The sequence below is a fragment of the Cinclus cinclus genome, chromosome 5, assembly GCF_963662255.1.
Source record: "Cinclus cinclus chromosome 5, bCinCin1.1, whole genome shotgun sequence".
NCBI lineage: Eukaryota > Metazoa > Chordata > Aves > Passeriformes > Cinclidae > Cinclus > Cinclus cinclus.
In genome coordinates, this window is record NC_085050.1 from 25,184,280 (window position 1) to 25,204,177 (window position 19,898).

Sequence of the window (19,898 nt, forward strand, 5' to 3'; positions counted from 1 at the left end):
TGTATAAATGGATAAGCATTATACACTACTAACTTAAAACAATTCTGCCCATGAATCAAGATATTTCTGAAAGCTCCATGAGAGTAAGTTTTTTTAAGCTACCTGAGCAAAGTACTGGGTTTTCCCATTGTTTTAAATAAAATCTAATAAATAAACCTAGGATTAAACTGCTCTTAAGTAATTTTTTTTTCCTAGGCACGCAAATAAAACCTATCAGCAAAAGCAGTATTTACTTTCACTCCTCAGGAGCAGCCAAGATACTCTACTAAACTTCATGCTGCACAGTCAAGAAGCTTAGCATAAGCTCATAGCACTAATGCTTCTGTGTACAAGGTGAACTCCGTGCTACTATAAACCATATTTCTTGGTTCCTGTCTCTTACCAGCAGCCAATGAGTGACAAATAACACACTCTTCAGGAGCATATCTATCCTTTTAAGCAGAAATGGGAGCTACCATAACAACATAACCAGGAGATTGAAAACAGTATCTACAGTAGGAGAGCAAAGAAGAGGAAGAAATATGGAAGTGGGTGGACAGCAGCTGCACAGCAATAGAAAATGGAAGGGGTGGGAAGGCAAAAATGAGAAGATGAATAGAGAAGGAGACAAATGAGATGTGAAGAGAGACAGAAGACAAAATTAACAAGAGTTAGTCTAAAACAGCACTTCTTAAATCCTGGCTCAGCCAAAGGAAATTACAAAGTCAGCCTGACAGGAAGAGAAAATAAATTACAATGCTGCTGTAAGCATCTCCCTTCTTGAGTGGTGTTTCCAAGAGTCAGTCATGGCTGGGAAGTTCTGGCCCACTTCGTGGCTGGGACAGGTGCTGGCTGCAGTGACTTTGTTAGCTACGTGTCTCATAAACAGATGCTTCAGAGAGTAAGCACCATTTATAGGGAATGGGAAAAGAGAGGAAAGGGTAATCACCAGTGAGCTCAACTGGAAAAGAGATTAAGCCTTTATTAGCTAGTTCACACACTAAAACAGCTCCCACATGGGTCACGCTTAATCCAAAGCATTAGGAAAACAGGAAAGCATTTTGTTAAACAGAGCCCCAAAAACTTATCAGGAACTGAGGTGAAGTACTGCACAAAGATACAATTTTAATGTAACTTGTGTATCTATGGTAAAAAAGTTTTCATCCAACACTCTTTAAAAATTCCTGAAATTGTAACAGATAAAGAAAACTCTTCATAGGCAACCCATGCAATTCAAGAACTGTTATGTTTAGGGAAATGGTCCAAGGTACAGCTCCAATGCTTTAACATATTTTAATTTATTAAAGATATTAGCCACATAAAACAACATGATGCCCTTATAATCCGCAATATCTTGTCCTGTATAATCAGTCCATACAGAATAAATGTGTAAAAGGAAAGCAAGTTTCCTCAAGATTCTCATCCTAACTGGCATTCACCAAAACACAAACACAGAAGAGACTGCAAGTATGGCTGGACATAATTGCCACCTCTCCCCTGAGTTTATTCAGTAATGCAAATAAGAACTAAATCATGTTTTACACGTTTTTATAATTGAATATAGCATAGTATTAGCCTTTCATTAACCTGATGCACATCATTAACTCAAAGGGAACCTGGAAGGAAGCTAAAGGCCAATTTTTACTGACACACTACCAAAAATACAGAAAATATTTGGGTAAACTGAAAACATACCGTGAATGTCTCTTCTGTACTTCTTTTTCTTTGTACTGGAGCAACTGGAAATTCAAGAAGGGACTTAACCGTCTTCCTTTTGGCTTTTTCCATTTGAATGTTAGTAAAATAGTTGACAGCAGCAAACTCAATAAGAGCAGAGAACACAAAGGCAAAGCAAACCGCTATGAACCAGTCCATGGCAGTAGCATAGGATACTTTTGGCAGTGAATGTCTTGCACTGATGCTCAGTGTCGTCATTGTCAACACCGTGGTTATTCCTTCAAAAAGTAAAGCAAAAGAACTGTTGAATCAAAGTAAAACAAAGCAAGAACTGGCAAGCAGCTTCAAACAAAGAATTTCAAATCACTTGTGAGTCTCTGCTGCTTGTGAATACTGCATTAGATCTAAACCATGGTAAGCTACACAAATCCGTGAGCACCTGAGCCCACAAACAGTTAATCACTTTTTAAAGGAGGCACAGAAAACCATGACCTCAGCAGATCACCTAGAGCTCACATGAAGAAAACACAGAAGCCTTCATTTCATATGTTTTTCACTTCAATTTCAGTAGAACTTTTTACAAGTTATTTTCTAAACATTTTAATAAGATTTAAATTGTTGAATTGGGGAGTACTCCTCAGACTGCAACAAAAACGTGACTTTTCCTGTAAATTGCTCTGAAAGCCACCTATTATTCTGAATCTGTGCCTCTGATCACACTTGTAATGCAGGAGTCATTAAGTCATGACAAATTATTTTGGTGCTAAGGAAGAACATTATGTTAAGAACTCTGTTAGTTAAGAAACCATCGGGTTTTCTACAGCCTTCTGCTATTAGTCAGCCAATGAAATTTAATTAGAATTTCATCTTCTGAAAGAACAACTTTAATTAAAAAGTGTGCAAGCATGAACACTGAACACAAAAGATGGCCACCTCATGGTAGTACTTCAAATGGAAAAACATGCAGTATAAAAACAAATGAAAGGGGTTTTTTCTTCTTTTTTTCATCCAAAATATCCCATATCAAACAAATGTAAAACCCCAGTAGTATGTAGTGAACACTGCATAAATCCTAGCATGATAACCTCAACAATGAGTGCCTACAAATAGAGATGTCCTTACTCTTATGAAAAGAGCACCGTACCCTTTCTAATTCAAGATGCAATTCTTACACTCAGAAGAATTTAAACTCATTAAGAGTAAGTTTTTCAATGGATTCCTTACATCCCTATTTCCTAAATGATGGTACTACATCAAGGTAATAGCATAAAAAAAAAGCTTCCCCTACACACTGCCATACAGAGAACTGGTCACAGTTAAATCAGTCCTTCCTATTAAAGAAGAAGAAAGCAATAGACAGGTCATGGGAACTCAAAGGATTTCTCAGAGTTTCCAGGAGGATAAAAAATACAGATGCAATCTCATAAAACCTTCTTCAATGGGAAGGTGTTGAAAACCACACCACTGAAAATATTTAAGTCTGAGAAAAAAAGAAAAAAAGAATTATGGAAAGTCATTAGGGTTTTGGGTTTTTTTCCCTGGAGGAGACCATCTCTGTTTAACCCTATCCAGTCTAAGGGCCTGAGTAGACTTTTGTCCACTTCAAGTAAGTTTGTCCGAATTGTTTCTAAAAATGCTTGTTTAATAGATGTAAAAACAGGGTAAAGTGAAATAAATTAAGACCAAACATTAACCAAAAATAAGCAAGAGATGGTACAGTATTAGTTTACTGACAGTCTTTATGAGTTTTTTCATTATTAAATCATTCTTCCAGAAGACTTGGAGCTGCCAGTACAACTGCAGCATCTTGCCAGTTTCTAGCAGTCTATAGAAAGGCTTGTAGTAGAACATTCTCTTCCTGCTTCAGGCTGCTTTTAAAATGTTTTTATCCTATTTCTTTGTTAGGAAGCATATTTCCATTTAGATTCTCGCACTTTGTCTTCCACTGAGGATTTTCTGTTATTTTCACTGTGCCATCTCATTCAAGCTGTATTTTGAAGAGAGCAATTTTAATATCTTGTGATCATTTTGCTTTTGTAATTAATTTTCATGATGGCAGTGGTAGAAAGGAAAGAAAAGCACTAAATATGAAATTACAGTAACAGAATCTCAGCCTTACTCATAGCAAGCTTTCAGTGATGACACAGATACTTTATAACAAGACATTGGAACACCTCACACACTCCAAATCAATTTATTTTACAAGTATTCTATAAACCATGACTTCAAGTACTTACACTACTATCCACTGGAGGATAAACCTGATCTGGATGTAGACTAAAGACTTGAGTGTATTACTCAGAGCCAGGTTTTTCCAATTTGCTCCTCAAGCAGGTAGAAATCCTAGAGCTGAGCAGCTATTTGCTACAGGTGACCATGCCACCTTTCTGGTTATATACTCCAAGTTTCTCTTCAGATTCCAAAGACTCACATAACATTTTTCATACATCTATAGCAAAATTCGCTCTGAATTTAAATAATTCCCTTGTTTCTGCAATGGTATGGAGTATACCCCAAAGCACTAAAACAGCCTGTTCTAGAGAGAGCTATTAAAAGACAGAGTACAAGAAAAAGTAGGGGGAAAAAAAAGAAAATAATTACCAAATACAGTTCTAGCAGGAACTGATTCCTTATTTATCCAAAATGAAACTTGAGAGAGGATCACGGTCATAATGCATGGGATATAGGTCTGAATCATAAAATAACCCATTTTCCGTCTGAGATGAAAATAAACTGTCATAACAATATATTCACCTAAAAAAAAAAAAAAGAAAATATTTCTCTGTGTTTAAAATTTGTGTTTCAGACTCTCAAGTAGGATAGTTTAAGGTGGTGCTATACATATAATTTAACACGTACAGAAAGATATCTTCTTTAGAACAAGAATGAATGAAGGTTTTTTTAAAAATCCTAGAAACAGTAGGCCCTTACAAGGAAGTTGGTATCAAAAAATCAACTATAATAGAACTAATACTGAATTAGATTTTACAGTACAAGCATGATTTTAAAAATTCTTTGGACAGCTGTTGAAGAAGAGAATCCCAAGACATAATTAATCTACCTACCACAGTATCCATAGCACTGTGGTACCTACCTGATGAATAAAATAATAAGAGCAATTACATCAAACATTACGTAAGCATCTCAACTTTTTGCTAGGTTTATAAGTCAGCCCCACTATGGTAACAAAACAAATACAACAATCATTGAGAAGAATTAAAAATACTCTACATTTATCTAAAATTTTATCATTCATATTAAGGAAACCGACCAAAAAAGCAGTTTTACCATAAACTCAATAAACTGTCTAAATAAAGCACTACAGAATAAGCCTTTTTGGACAGCAAGGACTTTTTTTGTTAACTCATAGTAATCGATACGCTGAGAAGTAAATTTCTAGTGAATTGCAAAATGCCATTTTATCTTTGAGTAAAACATCCATAGAGCTGTACATTAAAATATATTTGCTTTATTGGTTTCATTTTGACTATATCACAATACTCAAACCTGCTGATGCTTAGAAAATGATTCCAAATTTTAAAAATATTTTGGGAATATGCTTGTTTATCACCACACTGCTCATCAGTGATACTTCACTCACTCATTTTGGATGCCTGTAGTTGCCATTTGCCTTATGTCTTACAGCATAAATCAGCAGAAGTATCTATTGTGACTAGCATATTTGTGCCTACCCTTATCTGACTAGAGGGTTTTTATGGTTTTAATAACCCATTCTGTATGCTGTACTTCTATCCTGAGCTGTTTGCACCACCAAACAAAGGAAGTCTTTTGCACATAATGTGGATACAGTGTTGAGAAATTACTTCCTTACCCAGGCATCCTCTTGACTCTTCAAACTGCATTTTAAGCAGTGATTAAATGCTCATTTTGTCCCTTGGAGTAATGATCTCATTCTAGCTTTCTGAAAGACTGTCGCAATCTACTGTAATGAATCTGCAAATGTAAATCTCAAGGACAGAAACCTAATTCAGATTTACACTCTCAGCCCTTAATACATACCCTATGACATTCAGTAGAATAAAACTTACAGGAAGGGGGAAAAAAAAGGCTTTGGGCAATGTTACAGGTCAGTTTTATCTCAAGTTGATTTTTACTGATGAGATTCCTACCTGTAATAGATTTTATAGTTTCAGAGGATACCGTATGCCCAAGCAGGTCATACTGAACTAAACTGGAAGACTCCTCAGGAACTTCCACTGACTTCTCAGGTCCTTTTGTCCAGGTATAAATCATTTCACTCTTTGGATAAGCATCTACAACACAGCATTAGTTTTCATAAATAGGAAACTTTTCCTCATGCCTTACTAACAACCCAAGCCAAACCTACTGAAACCAAACAGTAAAACACACATGAACAACTTCAGAAGATACCCTTCATGTTAAGTCACCCCCAAAAAGCCACCCTCAGAATGGAATAAGAGCTGAGGTTATATGTCAAGTGTCACACATAAATTCACTTCATATATGAACGTGAAGGCTAAATGCAAATAATGCAAATCCCTTCTTGATCAGCCCTTACTGGGCATGCAAACTTTATCTTTATTTTAAGAATTTCTAACTAAAATTTTACTATTAAAATATATTAATCCAAAAAAAAGAAAAGAGTATGTACAAGAAGGATGTATTTTGAAGATTGGGCGCACATTACTTTACAGGAAATAATGATTACACTAAAAATGACAATATTTTAAACTTCTGTTTAAAATATTTGCCAGAAACCATAGGTCAGTAAAAAAATTCACAATGGCCCCAAAATAAGCACACACAAAGAAAGATTTTACATTTAATGTAAAATACATATCTTAGGGTAGCATTCAATCCCTACACAGTCCAAACTCCTGTTAAAATTGAATCAAATCAGTCTTACATTTGAAATGGCTGCATGTTATTTCAAGTTTCACTGCAGGAAACATCAGACTAGTGTTCAGCACAATTCCTGCTGAGTGGTGATTCTGTCTGAAGTCACTATCAAAGCACCCCTATCATACAGCTGATACCAAAGACAAATCTTGCAGCACCTGGTCTCCACTGATGAAAAATCGTATCAGAGCAGTGTTTTTCATACCCCCATTCAGGCTGACTACCCAGCTGTATAAGCTAAATTTATGCAACTGAAAACCTCTTTAGGTGCTCCAGCCTTTTCTGATTTAAGAGCTCTGGGGTCCAGGAAAACAGATTACCATCCGGCTATCGGAGGGTCTAAAGCAGAGAGGTCAGTGACCAAGAAGGCTTAAAAGAATAACAAGATAGTTAATGGAGTGCACCAACCCTCTCCAGGGGTTCTCAGAGGTCTCTGCTTTTGATTCACATCAGGGAACCCCAACTACCCTCTCTTGTTTGTTATGCAGATACCCCAAACTCTTCCTTCTATCTGAAGTTTGGACATTTTTCAAAAACCTACATCTGACTTCAAAGCAGAAAAAGAAAGTCGTCTGCACTAAGATTTTTCTCACTAGTTAAAAAGTTATGTATTTAGTCTAAACTTGCCATGCAGGCTCCTCTTCCAGGCCAGCAGACAGATAATTTTAACTGGAGGTCAAATCTCTGCCCATAACCTGCACCTCTTTCTTAAGCTAACTTGCTTCCCTAGGTGTCTTTTACCTGGCTGTTTGAAGTTTGCCTTCTCCAGAGAATCTCTCACTTCAATGAGTATCCAATTCCTCCCCAAGAACAAAGGAAAACTAGGTATTTCAAGCAACTGTGTAACCAGAATAGTGGGTTTTAAGGTAACAGCTGAATCACTGCCTGCTTTTTAGTTCTCTGGGTTTAATTTTTGAGGTCCAAAATTGAAGTCCTGAGGAGATTAACAGGAGTTTTGTCTGCATAGGGATTGCATATCAAGACATAACTGTAAAATTCAGAAAGTCTAGTAACTGCTCAAAATTTAATTCTACTATTTAAATTCTGTAGTTACAAGAAATTTCATAATTGCAACTTACAACTCCCAAATTTGAGAGGACAAGCATGACCATCCATGGGAAAATCCACTAATCTCATGGGACACTCTGCACTTATTGTAAGCCTATAATGGAACAAATTAAATAGTCTCTGGTTGCCATTTTGTCTAGGCAGTAAAACTTTTGCATACAGTAATTGTAAGAAGTCAAACAAACACATTCGATACCTCATTGTGTACAGGATGGTGCCATTTCTCATTATTCTGAAGAGTTTATTTGGGGCTGTCATATTATGCGCAACAGACTTTTTCCCATTCCTGAAGAAAGTATCAGGAGTCCATACCTTCGAAACCATCAAGTTGTTAAGTCTTAAAATTTCAATAGGGCCATCATATTTTAATCTTTTATCTACCCATGTCTGACGAAAGAAGACATCCATTGTATATTCCTGTATTAAATTGCAGGAAAAAAAACAAAGATCAAATTTCCATGTGTGTTTCCTGTAAAAGAAGAAATACCTAGGGAGCAAAGAAATTATTAGAAAAATAAATCCTAAGTCCACTACATAAACATTTTTCCGCCGATTAAAGTGTCTTGTGTACTTCTCAATAGCTTAATTTCCTACATTAGTCATATCAATAAACTGCTACACATTTAATCATTAAGGAATAATCAACCTAATCAGGTTGCAGGAAGCAGACAACTGAATTTGAAGTCAAGCATATAACTGGAAACAAAATGATCTCTGGCAAAAATTGTCAACAGATTTTAAAGAAAATATATCCATAGATATATTATGCCGCTGGCTAAATTGAAAATACTAAGACAAATTATTATTTCCACTTCAAAGTTAGGAAAGAAAACCTAACTTCATCTTATGGAAAGTAAGCTTTTAACTGAGGAAAGCTAAGTAAGTCTTTTGCCATGCCCACAAAACAGGGATAATAAATTATACAGAGATTTGCATATAAATACCTTTTTTAAAGTATGTAACTATCCCATTAACTTCCTCAGAAAAGCCACTCAGATGCTCCAAAGAAAACATGCAGAACTGCAGACACAGGCACATAATGAGAAATCACATGGGAATGAATGGATGAAAGAATGCATTTCTCATCTCAGGAAGCTAAAGCATTTCACAAAAAAAACTTATGTGGCATTGAGAAAGGTCACATGGAAGGCTTTAAGGCCTTTCTAACTTATAGTTTTGATTTTGTTGTTAAGCCAAACAATGTTTTCTGACTTCATTTCAAATTCTTCTGCATAATGTTTCCATTGAAATTACTTGTAAGGCCATATCTATTTGCATTGGCAAGGAGGCATGTCTACTAGTGCATCTTAGGATTATATATGTCTTCTTTTCCATGCCTGTATCCTCCACTGTGATTTATAGTTAATCCATGAAAAGTGTTTCCTCTAGTGTCACTTCTTGCTGGCAACTTCATAGCTCATAAGAAGCAGTTTCTGTTATTAGCTTCTGTCTGACAGATTTTGTAATATAAGATTTCAACCATTTTCATTACAAAATGAAAATGGGTACAAAAGCAACTAAAAAGATATTCTGATCATCCCCTGTACTGAGACCATAGCACATGTCACTATTGCAGCAAGTTTTATGAGAGCAGCCACATTCAGATTACGTTGGGTCACTAATGGAAATATTAACTAAAGAGCATTCCAGAAACAATTCCTGTATCCCTGAACAGCCTCCTAAATCATCCCGAATAAAGAAAGGGAAAATATCAGGTGTAAACTCTCCTTTTGCCAGTTCCTCACCTATCTTCAGTCCATGCTCTCACTTCTGCCTATATATATATATATATATATATATGCTCCAATATAACTGATAACTTCCCATGAAAATGAAACCTGAGAGATGCCATGCAGCCCTCACTGCAGAGCTGAGGCACATATTACTAGATCTCCTTGGGATCACATTGTTTTACCCCTTCTCACTCTGATAAGCATCATACTGCACATGATAACTAATGAAGAGGTAATGTGCATTGCAACATGAGACTTTTGTTACAAATGTAGCTCTTGAAAAAATATCTTGCTATCACATACCTTTCCACATAATAGAAGTAAATCAGATGCAACACAAAGTGAACAACAGCACTATATGGGAAGAAAATTACTACCCTGAAACTGCTTTTTCCATTAAGAAGTTCAGTTCAGCACATATGGCTGTGTTATTTCCATGGGACTTCTTGAATATATTATAAAAAGATCAACTGCTGTATGATTAAAGGGTATATCACTGTATTTTAGAAGTTGACGAGAGTTTTGCTGGATTTGACCTTGAAAGCCAAAGCCATTCAGGCACAAATAACGGAACATGAAAATGTAATATTTCTCCTCTCTTACGATTTCATGCACTTCACTTGGACATTTAATTTCTGCAGATACTTGTGAAAACTCTTATCAGACAAACATTTGCTGAAAGTGTTGCTTAAAGGAGCACAAAGATCAGCAAAGGACATTCATCTGAAATGAAAACATCAACAGGTTTTTTTGAAATGATGTCATTATTATTCACCTGAGAATAACACAAGTTTCAGAAATGAAAAGCAATTTCAAAGATTACACATTCTCTCCACGGTAGACTTACTTAGACACTCCCTGCGAGGCTGGATTCTGCCTTTGTGCCATGAAAATATGTCTTAAATCCCATGAAGTGAATTTCTTAAGCCAGCCAAAACCCACTGAAAGTGTGACCAGAATCAGGCCTTATGTATCTAATTATAACCTGTAAATTAAGCTGTTACTAATCTTGCCTAATTTGCATGATTGACAGAACAGTACAGATGAAGCATCCACTCCTACTGCAGCTAATGGTTTCTCAGAACCAGGAAATGGCATTTAAATCCCAGAAATACATACCATTTCTACATCAGAAACAGGTCCAAAACTGGTGACATATATATCTGTTTTGACTTCAGTAACAGGACCTAATGTATGAAAAGGAAGTGAGCAAGAAAATTTGAATTTTGCAGGTCAACAATTCCCATAAATGATCCTGGTGTGTGAACAGTTACCGCTTTCAGGGTTCTGTGGATGAGCAAGAGCAAAACGCAAACAGAGGTCAATTCAGATAAGTCTCAAATAAGAAGCACTGCTCAATTACCTTTACCACGTTAGTAGATAAAAAGCAGCATTTCCATGCAAATCCCCATTCAGAAAGCCAATGTTGACTCAAGGCCTAAGGAAAACTGATGCCAAAAAATTTAAAGCCTCTCTAAAAACATCATTCTACTTAACAACAAGCTCTGAATCCAGGAAATCCACATTCCTCAAAACATTTATTACGAATATTTGGACTACAGACATTAGCATGCCGTGCACTGAGCAATTTAGTATAGAAAGATCAAGAACAGCAACCATTTCCTGAGATGTACTTAAGTGCTTTAATACTAATATCCAAAATAATAGTTGGAGGTCAAAGCACTTTTGAGGTTTGAACCAAGGTCTACATTCTGCTACAATGCCTGTTTTGAAACCACCAGTGATACTTAGGACACTGTCAAAAACACTTCACTGAGCAGAGGTTTTGAACTTTCACAGCTGCATACGGCAAATCAACTACCAGGGAAAGCAATTTCATTTTAATGTATTAGTTCCTTTACTACCTTGAAATTTTAAATGGTCATTCACTCTTCTGTACACTCTATATTTTCCCTTAAACCAAAGAATACACACACTAACTTCACTGAGATTTAGGTGTCTTCCTAATGTAAAAGTCTAGAAAGCTGCCTAATCATTATCAGCTGTTACGATAATTTTGTGATCAAAGCATTAGCTAACAGTTTAATTCAGGTAATTAACTCACACCGTAAGTCTAAAAAAAGAAATCTACTGAAGTTCTTGCCAAACAGTATCTGTTTGAAAAAACATGCATGATCTACAAATTCACAACCAGCTTCTAAACCCCTTCAACTCAAACTACTAAAGAGGATAAGTGGCCCAAGTTTGATAATTCAGGTTTTATCATAATATTTACAATCTAAAAATGAAAGGATGAAAGACCCAACAGAGTCAACAGCAGCAGAATATGTCCCACTTAAAAATAAAAAATCAAAACTTTAAATCAAATGGTAAAAGTTAAAAAAATAAGTAAGTAATGGGAAAACAGGCAACCTGAACTTCTTGCACCGAGAACAAGTCTCAAGCTCTGAACAAAAACTAAAATAAATCTGTGTAAAACTGTTTTACCACAGGATTTGCCAATTATTTAGAGAAGAAAAGCTAAGAATTTCTCATCTAAATGTCAAAAAGACTGCTTTGCTGTAAGCTAAGTTTCACAGAAGGGCATTTTTTCAAAATCACTCCAAAGAAAATTCACTGTACAACAGCTGGTAGCTCAGAGATCCCTGGAAAGTTGCATAGTTTGGCATGCATGTGTCTCAAAGAGGTTTTAAGAAGCAAACCCCAAGTTCCAGATAACACATTTTCATACCATGCCGTTTGTTTTGCAATGGGCTGCTCTCTAAACATGTCAAATGGAAGCTGCTCCTTTTTCTACAAATAACAGAGCATTCAACCATCAGGGAAATCCATGAGTGCTTAGATCACTCATTTTACTTACAACATACTCCAGTGACATTTCCTGAATATATATGTATTTCTGGAGAGCAGAAGAGCTCCAAGAGATTAGAAGTGAAGACATTTTATCTACAGTGCTAGAGAAAAGCCCAGTCATACTTGCATGTAGAAATAGCAGAGATAAAATTACAACTGATCTTGTATAAGCACACTATTAAAACTTATCCAGTTGATTTAAATACATAAATATGTTTTTCATTAGAACTTGAAATATTTCTGGAATCAGTTCTATAGAAGTGAAAAATTCACTTTTCCACATAGCTTTAATAAGAAAATACAGGAATTAGTCTTTGTTACTCAATAATAAGAGAATGCTGAATACTGCACTCAGTCCTTGCAAGAATCCCTTTCAGGAACTGAGTTCAATATCCAGTATACCATTTTTACTGAATAACACAGACAAGTCCCTGAATTCCTTTCAGGAACTGCTTTACTTGTTAGGTCTAAGAAACTAAATAGGAATAGTCCTTAAATAAACCCCAGACCTTTAAGTGTTTTTCCTCTGATGGTATACTCTTTTCTTTAGCTCACAGTACACTGTAATTTCACAATCATACCAAATTGAACAAAGGGACAAGATTTTCCCACAGGCATGAGCTGCTTCTCCTCAGAAATTGATTCTTCTGTTTTATTAAATGATTACAGCTTCATGGGCAACAGGTTTTGAGAGGCTTTTGCAACTTTGTTTTTTTGGAGTTTCTCAGAAAGATGGGGAAAGCTAAGATCAAGAAGCTAATCTCCAAATCCGCAAGCCTACAGCTTAATGCTATTAGAAACATTATAGCAGCAGCACAAGACTAAAACTTTGAGTTCACTCTCCAGTAACTGCTACTCTCTTCTCAAATATTTATTAGTATGACCCGTGAGAAAGAAGGAATCAGGAGCTCTCAGACAATCATGAGGCCACAAAATAGCTTTACTTTTGGCTGCTTGTCCAACATGATGGCAGAAGACTGACAAAACAGATGTTAAAATCACATTTTATTCCACTAGAAAATGGCAGATGAATGCAGATCTAAAAATACTTTAGACATCATAACAGTTATCCAGCTAGTACAGACATACAAATCCTTGCTTTGCAGCCAAAACCTTGGCCAAACAGTTCAGTGTCTGATAGGAGCAAAGACAGTGAAGCTGATTATCTCCTTAATCCTTTCTCTCCAATTGCAGCCCTTTCATGCTCCAAGTCTTCCACCTACATTGGCCTTAACAGTTGTGAAATGACAAATCTTGGATTTTCTAGCACATCCCAGTACTTAATGCCAACCCAGGAGTATCTATGGTGACACCAATACCTATCTCTTATTCCTCTTGTTCTAGAAGAAAACATAGTTGGTAACAATAGCAGGGGTATAAATAGTGAGTCATGCTGCTGCTTCTTTTTTAAACTATTACTAATCGTGGGAATTCCTGTCAACGAGGAGGTGATCTGTAGTCACCTAACCTACTTTTACTGGTGAGTTAAGCAGCCCTCCAAAACGAGTGTGTTGCACCACTTAATCAACTCAGGCTCTGCAAGCAGAAGATCCTATTAGAATCCTTAACGCTCTATTACTGGCAATAAAATGCAGTGAGTTGTAAGAAGGCCAATTAACTTTAAATATGACCATTTGGGCTTACCCTTTAATGGATCTTCACAAAGTATCTATCCACCATAAATCTTCAGGAATGCTGAAGAACTATTTATATCATTCTGGTGTGTATTTTTATGTCAATGAAATAGGAGGAGAATCCTACACACTGCAGTGGGAACAGTTACGTCTGATTCACTGCTTGCAAGGTAATATACTTTAAAGAAGCTCAAGCAGGATTAAAAGCAACCCCTGCAAAAAGCCAGAATAGTTCAGTATTATAGATGTTACATGTGGGCTGAAGAAGTGATGCCAGGCCCTCACCCGGGGAAGAGGAACAAAAGAGAGCTCTCCCATGCATTTTATGTCTACATATGGGTTGAACTGCAGCACAGCTCCCAGTGAAAGACTTCGGGCTCCATTATCCCTGCGTCTCCATAGGCAACTGTCACTGCAGAGATCTCTGCTGTATGTAAACACTCCAATCCTGCACAGGCTCTCTGTGTATTGCAAATTTTGCCACCAAGGGTCCCACAGCTAATCAGAAACATTAACAAACAAGTCTGTACAAAGATTTCAACATACAAAGTACAATTTAAATGCTGTACAGTTGTTGGTGCTCATATGAGATCAATCCCAGGATATATAAACCACGCAAAATCCTACTACATCATTTCCTACAGCTACCAAAAAAAAAAGAAAAGAAAAAAAAAAGAGGAGTTGCTCCAGATTTTTTTTTTAATATAACTACATCAGAAAGATCTGGTGTTTTCTCTTTCCAAATTCTTGCTGCCTGAATAGGGTTGACATTTTTTAAGTGAGGGAAAAAGAGAAAAAAAAAAAACCATCATATGAAATATGTTCTCTTGTTTCATTCTATCAGAAAGAACAGCTACAGCTAAGGACACCTGCTATATGTAAGAATTCTGTTCAGAAACCAGAACTAGGTAGGACATTTTTTTAAAAATTAATGCAGAATTCAAATGCATGGTCTACATTCTCTACCAAAAGACAATACAACAAACACAGCAGCACACAATAACCTTTGTCTCTATGTATGTTCATCCATCAGCATGACTGAACCTAAAAAGGGAAAAGTATACCTCCAGAAATTAGGAGATTACTGCTTTTTTTTGCCTATTTATCAGCAAAACATCTCTGCTTAGACCCAATAAGCCTAATATTGGTGCCAGTTTTCACGATGTGGACACCTGTCTACTAAGAACTGGACTAAGAATATCAGCTAATTTTATACAGATCACTGAACAACAGACAGATGGTAATGACTTCAAGCTTTACTAACCGAGGCCAAATTCAAATCTGTCACCTACAGGTATCTAACACCATATCCTGTTAAGCTTTGAGTCATCAGCTTTCACCAGCTGAGAAAGAATGGACAACTGCTGGAAAAAAAAATTAACTGCTTCACTTTTCAACGCTCACTTTAAGTCCATTTGCAATCTAAATAGTAAAAGCAAATTATAATAGCTATCGTGCTGAGCAATGGAACATTTAAGGTATGCTTGAGTTCCTAGTAAGAGCAAATAATCATGTAGATATTTTTATTTTCTCTAAAAAGAGAAAATTGCCTTTGCTCTTCAAACGTATTCCATGTTTATTTTCTGACTAAAGTCCTGCATAGAGAGGAAATTAAACTCTTCAGAAATGCTGTTCATCAGCTGAACAACACACAGACTAGAGGGGCAGAGACTCCTCCTCTTACCCTTTCTAGGGGAGAAAATGGCCAATATATTTAATTCCGCCAAGTTCTCAGCTGCACTTCCACAGTCACAAGATCACAAGAAAGAATACAAAAGGAGGAAGAAAAGAAAAAGGGAAATGAATGAACACAGTCCTATTCCTTCTATTCAGGAGTCAGCAGCAGATGTGGAGAGTTCCAAAGAGGAAGCCACAGAGCTAACCCCAGTAGCTGGTGGTGAGATTCAAAACTTATGCCAGGTTCTACGTCACACAAATGAACACAACTCAGGAAGGGAGAGGGCTCCAGCTTTCACCAGCTGATGGGCAACCACAGCACAGTGCACCAGCAACAGGCTGTGGGCAAGGCCACAGCTTGTGGTCAGTGGGTTTCACAGCCAACCTAAAAACCTCGGGCAGAAGGCAAGTCACACACCCCTTCCTTTCTTTGGCTTAGCCATACAACTGGCCACTAAAAGAAAGATGCCAGAGATCAGATGTTCTCTGGGAGGCACAGTTCATTAAAAACAGCAGATACATGGCAGCACACAGTATTGTTACCCTCATCAGCTTCAATCTTCTTATTCCTTCCTGCATCCCTAAGTACAGGTTTTAGTTAGATTAGTTACCGTAGCATGAAAATTTCAAAGACATCATCACATTTTTAAATTTACCATCCAATACAGGTTTGAATCAGCTCTTGCAGGCCCTTGCTAATGTCAAGAGTCACTCAGGTAAAGTCTGAAATCATGCAGGGGTTTAAAATGGTAAATCAGACCCAGGCCCTTTACTTCAAGTGAATAATGCTCCTTTCAAAGACTTTGGACTTCTACTGCCCCTTTGAAACTAACCACCAGAAAAATAATAAGGGGATTTTCAGAGAAAATACAGCTTGTGTAACTTTCTATAGTTTTTCTTCATGTAATACACAAAAATTTAAAAGCAGATGAAAACTGTAGACAGGGTATAGCTAGAAATGCTTCTACATCAAACTTTTACAGCTGAATCAAAATAGTACTCTGGTAGTACTCTTGAAGTTTTCTAGCAGCTGATGATTTTAATTAATAACACTACAAACAGCTTCTGTAAAAACACTGTTTTTGTAGAGTGACCAGGAAACCTACTTGGATTATAAATTGCATGCTGAAATTCGGGATAATAATATAGCAGAGCATGTAGAGAATGAACTAACTTCATTTCCATAACACTATTTTCAAACATCATACAACATTACTTTGCTCGTTAGTCCCTAAATACCTTCCATCTACTCAAATTTAAAACTCTTATGCATTTAAAGTCTTCCTGACAGCAGTTGCAGGGGCTTTTTCCTTTCCTACATGAAACTGCCCATTCTGCTTTACTTCATTCAATTTCTAGGTGACATTTCTTTGCTTCTCTCTTTAGATTCTCCCCCTGCCCCAATTTAATGGGAACTTTCACTTAAATGGTCTTTAGTAACCATGTTAATAAACCCTTCTGGTTTTGCTTTTCACATTACCAAACCTGACAGCACGCAGTAGGGTGGTTTTTAAGTTTATCAAATGCATTTAATAAAGTGAACTTACAATGCAAGATGTCAATCCAATGACATGGGGAACTTCATTCTGCTATTAACCCTCAACATATGCCGTGGTCCTGCCTAGACCAAGAGAAGCTTCCACATACTCCACTGGGATTCACAACTCTCCTGGGAGACCAGATCCACATTTGTAAGCATGCTGAGACAATTTAATTTCTCCTCCATAACTACCAAAAATTGTGGAAACTAATGATAGTATGGAGAATTTTGATCCAGCTGTAGGAATATTCCAAAAATCAAACATTTTCTACTTTGCTCTGCATGTAAATTATCTTCATGTATTTTTATTTGTGGTAATGCTGGAATATGCCAGCAAAATTCAGAATTTGGCTACCTCCCTGAGTCTGATTTTAAACATAATTTGTGCCAGAATTAGAAATATTTTCATCAATTTGGAGTTTAAAATCAGCAGCAGTTAGTCCTCTGTGAGGCCTTTTGTTCTTAAAATGAAACCTTCATCTCATTTCAGGACCTGTGAAAACTAGACAGTGAATCAGCTTCAAGAAGAAAACACAAATAAGTATTCCGTTGTTCATCAGAAAGTGATGTAGCTTTAACATTACCAAAACTCACTATACTTTCCATCTCTAAATATTCCCATACCCTCTGACATTTTGTTTGTAATGCTATAAACTAGTGAGTGACCCACTTTCAAAATACAAATCCCATTTGTGATAGAGTAATCAGAAAAAAATAAAAAGCCCAAACAAAATATAGGTAAAAGTTGATGTTGATATTCTCTATTTCAATAAATAGTCTGTAGATATTACTCTGAGCAATGCCAAAAAGTGAAATCCAATTAATTACAGAAATTTCTTTCTTTGGTTGGTTTTGTTTTTTTTTTTTTAGCCAAAGTTGTTCTTCTCAAATCAGGTGTAGATAATTTTCACTGTCAGGAGCTAGGGAGGCAAGCATCATTTTGAAAAACAAAGCATTTCCCCCCATGTTTTACAGTAAAAGTTCAAAACTCAAAGATGAGTGGTTAAATGTAAACCATAGAGATGGTTATGAGGAAGGAAGAATCAAAAAAATATCCATTTTGTAGGATATTGTCCCAGAAGTGTTTTCCCCAGGCTGAAATCTGAGTTTTTTCCTCCCTCTCTCATGTACTTCAATATTTCCAATGTGAACGTTCAAGAAGATACAAAGAACTTTTTCTCCTTGATTGCGTTTTGCTGAAAGTCTGCCACACTTACAGAGGAAAAATACCTACTCTAGCAAAACACCCTGCAAAGGACAACTGTATTAAAATAAAAATCACTATATATTACATATTTAGTAGTTGTTTAATTTTGGAAATCTGATAATGCTCATAAAGCATCTTTGCTAGATGACTAATTAGTTGGCATTCAACCTAAAATGATGCCAAACTTAGCACATCTCTTGTACGCGTGCAGAAGTGTCTGTAACCTCTCCACAAAGACTAAATTGCAAAAGACTATCAGTTCCAAATGACTCCTCCGGGTGTTAATAAATTTAGCTTCCTTCTCACTTAATGTGTTAGTTAACTTTAAAAGGCCTCTTTTATTCCACACACTCAAAATTTTAAGAGTGGTCCATGTGTGCCAGGTGTTATCCTTTAACAATCACGATCATGCATGTGAGAGCACTGCATATGGCATGTGGGGAATGTGCTGGAATACATGTCAGTGTGGATGGATCACATGTATGGAGAAGGTACTTTCAGAGGAGGAAGAAAGTATTTCGCAACATAAACCTACGCAAGGATCTCATTCAATCCTGTATTGGAAGCAGCCTATAAAAACCTCCTTACAGCTTTGAGCATCATAAAAAGGTCTGTAGTATTTATTTATAAATATTTTTTATATTATTTTCACTTTCAAATTTTCATTTTTAATATCTTTGTTCCAGACTACAAAATAAACTTTTATTCTGCCTGGATCTTAATGATTTTTTGGTTCCAAGTCCCTACACAAAAACATCAAAATCATAAAGAGAAGCAAGTCTGGCTGCTTCTTCAGCATCACAAAACTGCATCCTAACAGCCTGGGGAAAGGAAGAGGCCCAAAACCCCCAAACAAGGAACACATGGGAAGGCAAATTTGAAAACTCTGCTACCTCTAATTCCTATATGGCAATTTAGTCTACTACTTCTATATCAAGCTAGAATTTCAGCAACTGCTGAAGAACTGGCACCTGAGCTCTGATTTTCCCTAACTGGTGGAACAGGATTCATCAGACCTAACCTCCTGGGCTGGTAAAAGTACACTTGTTTCTATTAGGACCTGACCGCGGCATTTACGGGTCAAATGCCGCCAAGAACGAGAAGAAATCTGAGTGTTAGACAGGTCACTCCATCCCCACCGAGCCAACGCACACGGGCTTCAGCGCTGATTTTCCCTCGAGCGCGGCAGCAGCAGCCCGAGCCCGGGATGTGGGCAGAGCAGCAAAGCGGGGGCTGAGCCCGGGACCGCCCCAGCGGGGCCCCCACGGCCGGGACTGCGCAGCACCCCCGGGGCTTTCGGGCCAGGCGCTGCCTCGCTGCCGACCCTTTCCGGAGGGTTCGGACCTCGGAGCACGGAGTGGGGACACATCCTCACGTTTTCGGTCAGTACCGGGTCGGTCCGACCGGCGAGCGCTGCGTCCTCCGCCCCTGCCCAGCGACCCCCCGCCCGCCGCCGGCACCGCGTCGCCACCGTACCCCCAAATCCCGGTCGCAGCCGGTTGTCATAGCCATCCAGGAGGCTGTTCAGGATGCTGGTGAAATTCTCCGGCCACAATTTCTCCTCTTTTTTGATCTGCCCCGGCGGCCCGGTGAGACTGCGAGGCAAAGAGGGAGCGGGTGAGCGGAGCAGCCGGGAGCCCGCGGGACCAGCGGCACCGGACCGGACCGGACCGGACGGGCCGGGCCCT

At 37.5% G+C, this 19,898-nt stretch overlaps 1 protein-coding gene across 2 annotated transcripts in view; it reads right to left on the reverse strand.

The window, feature by feature from the left end:
* The window catches only part of GABRA4 (gamma-aminobutyric acid type A receptor subunit alpha4), a 36,362-nt gene that overhangs the window by 16,349 nt on the left and 115 nt on the right, over window positions 1-19,898 (reverse strand). For both annotated transcript variants that reach the window (XM_062493494.1, XM_062493493.1), the window contains exons 2-8: window positions 19,687-19,805; window positions 10,458-10,525; window positions 7,802-8,022; window positions 7,617-7,699; window positions 5,787-5,930; window positions 4,258-4,410; window positions 1,675-1,934 (exon numbers count right to left, since the gene is read on the reverse strand). In XM_062493494.1, coding sequence (XP_062349478.1) covers window positions 1,675-1,934; window positions 4,258-4,410; window positions 5,787-5,930; window positions 7,617-7,699; window positions 7,802-8,022; window positions 10,458-10,525; window positions 19,687-19,805 — 1,048 coding nt within the window. The remainder of the gene's footprint in view (window positions 1-1,674; window positions 1,935-4,257; window positions 4,411-5,786; window positions 5,931-7,616; window positions 7,700-7,801; window positions 8,023-10,457; window positions 10,526-19,686; window positions 19,806-19,898) is intronic.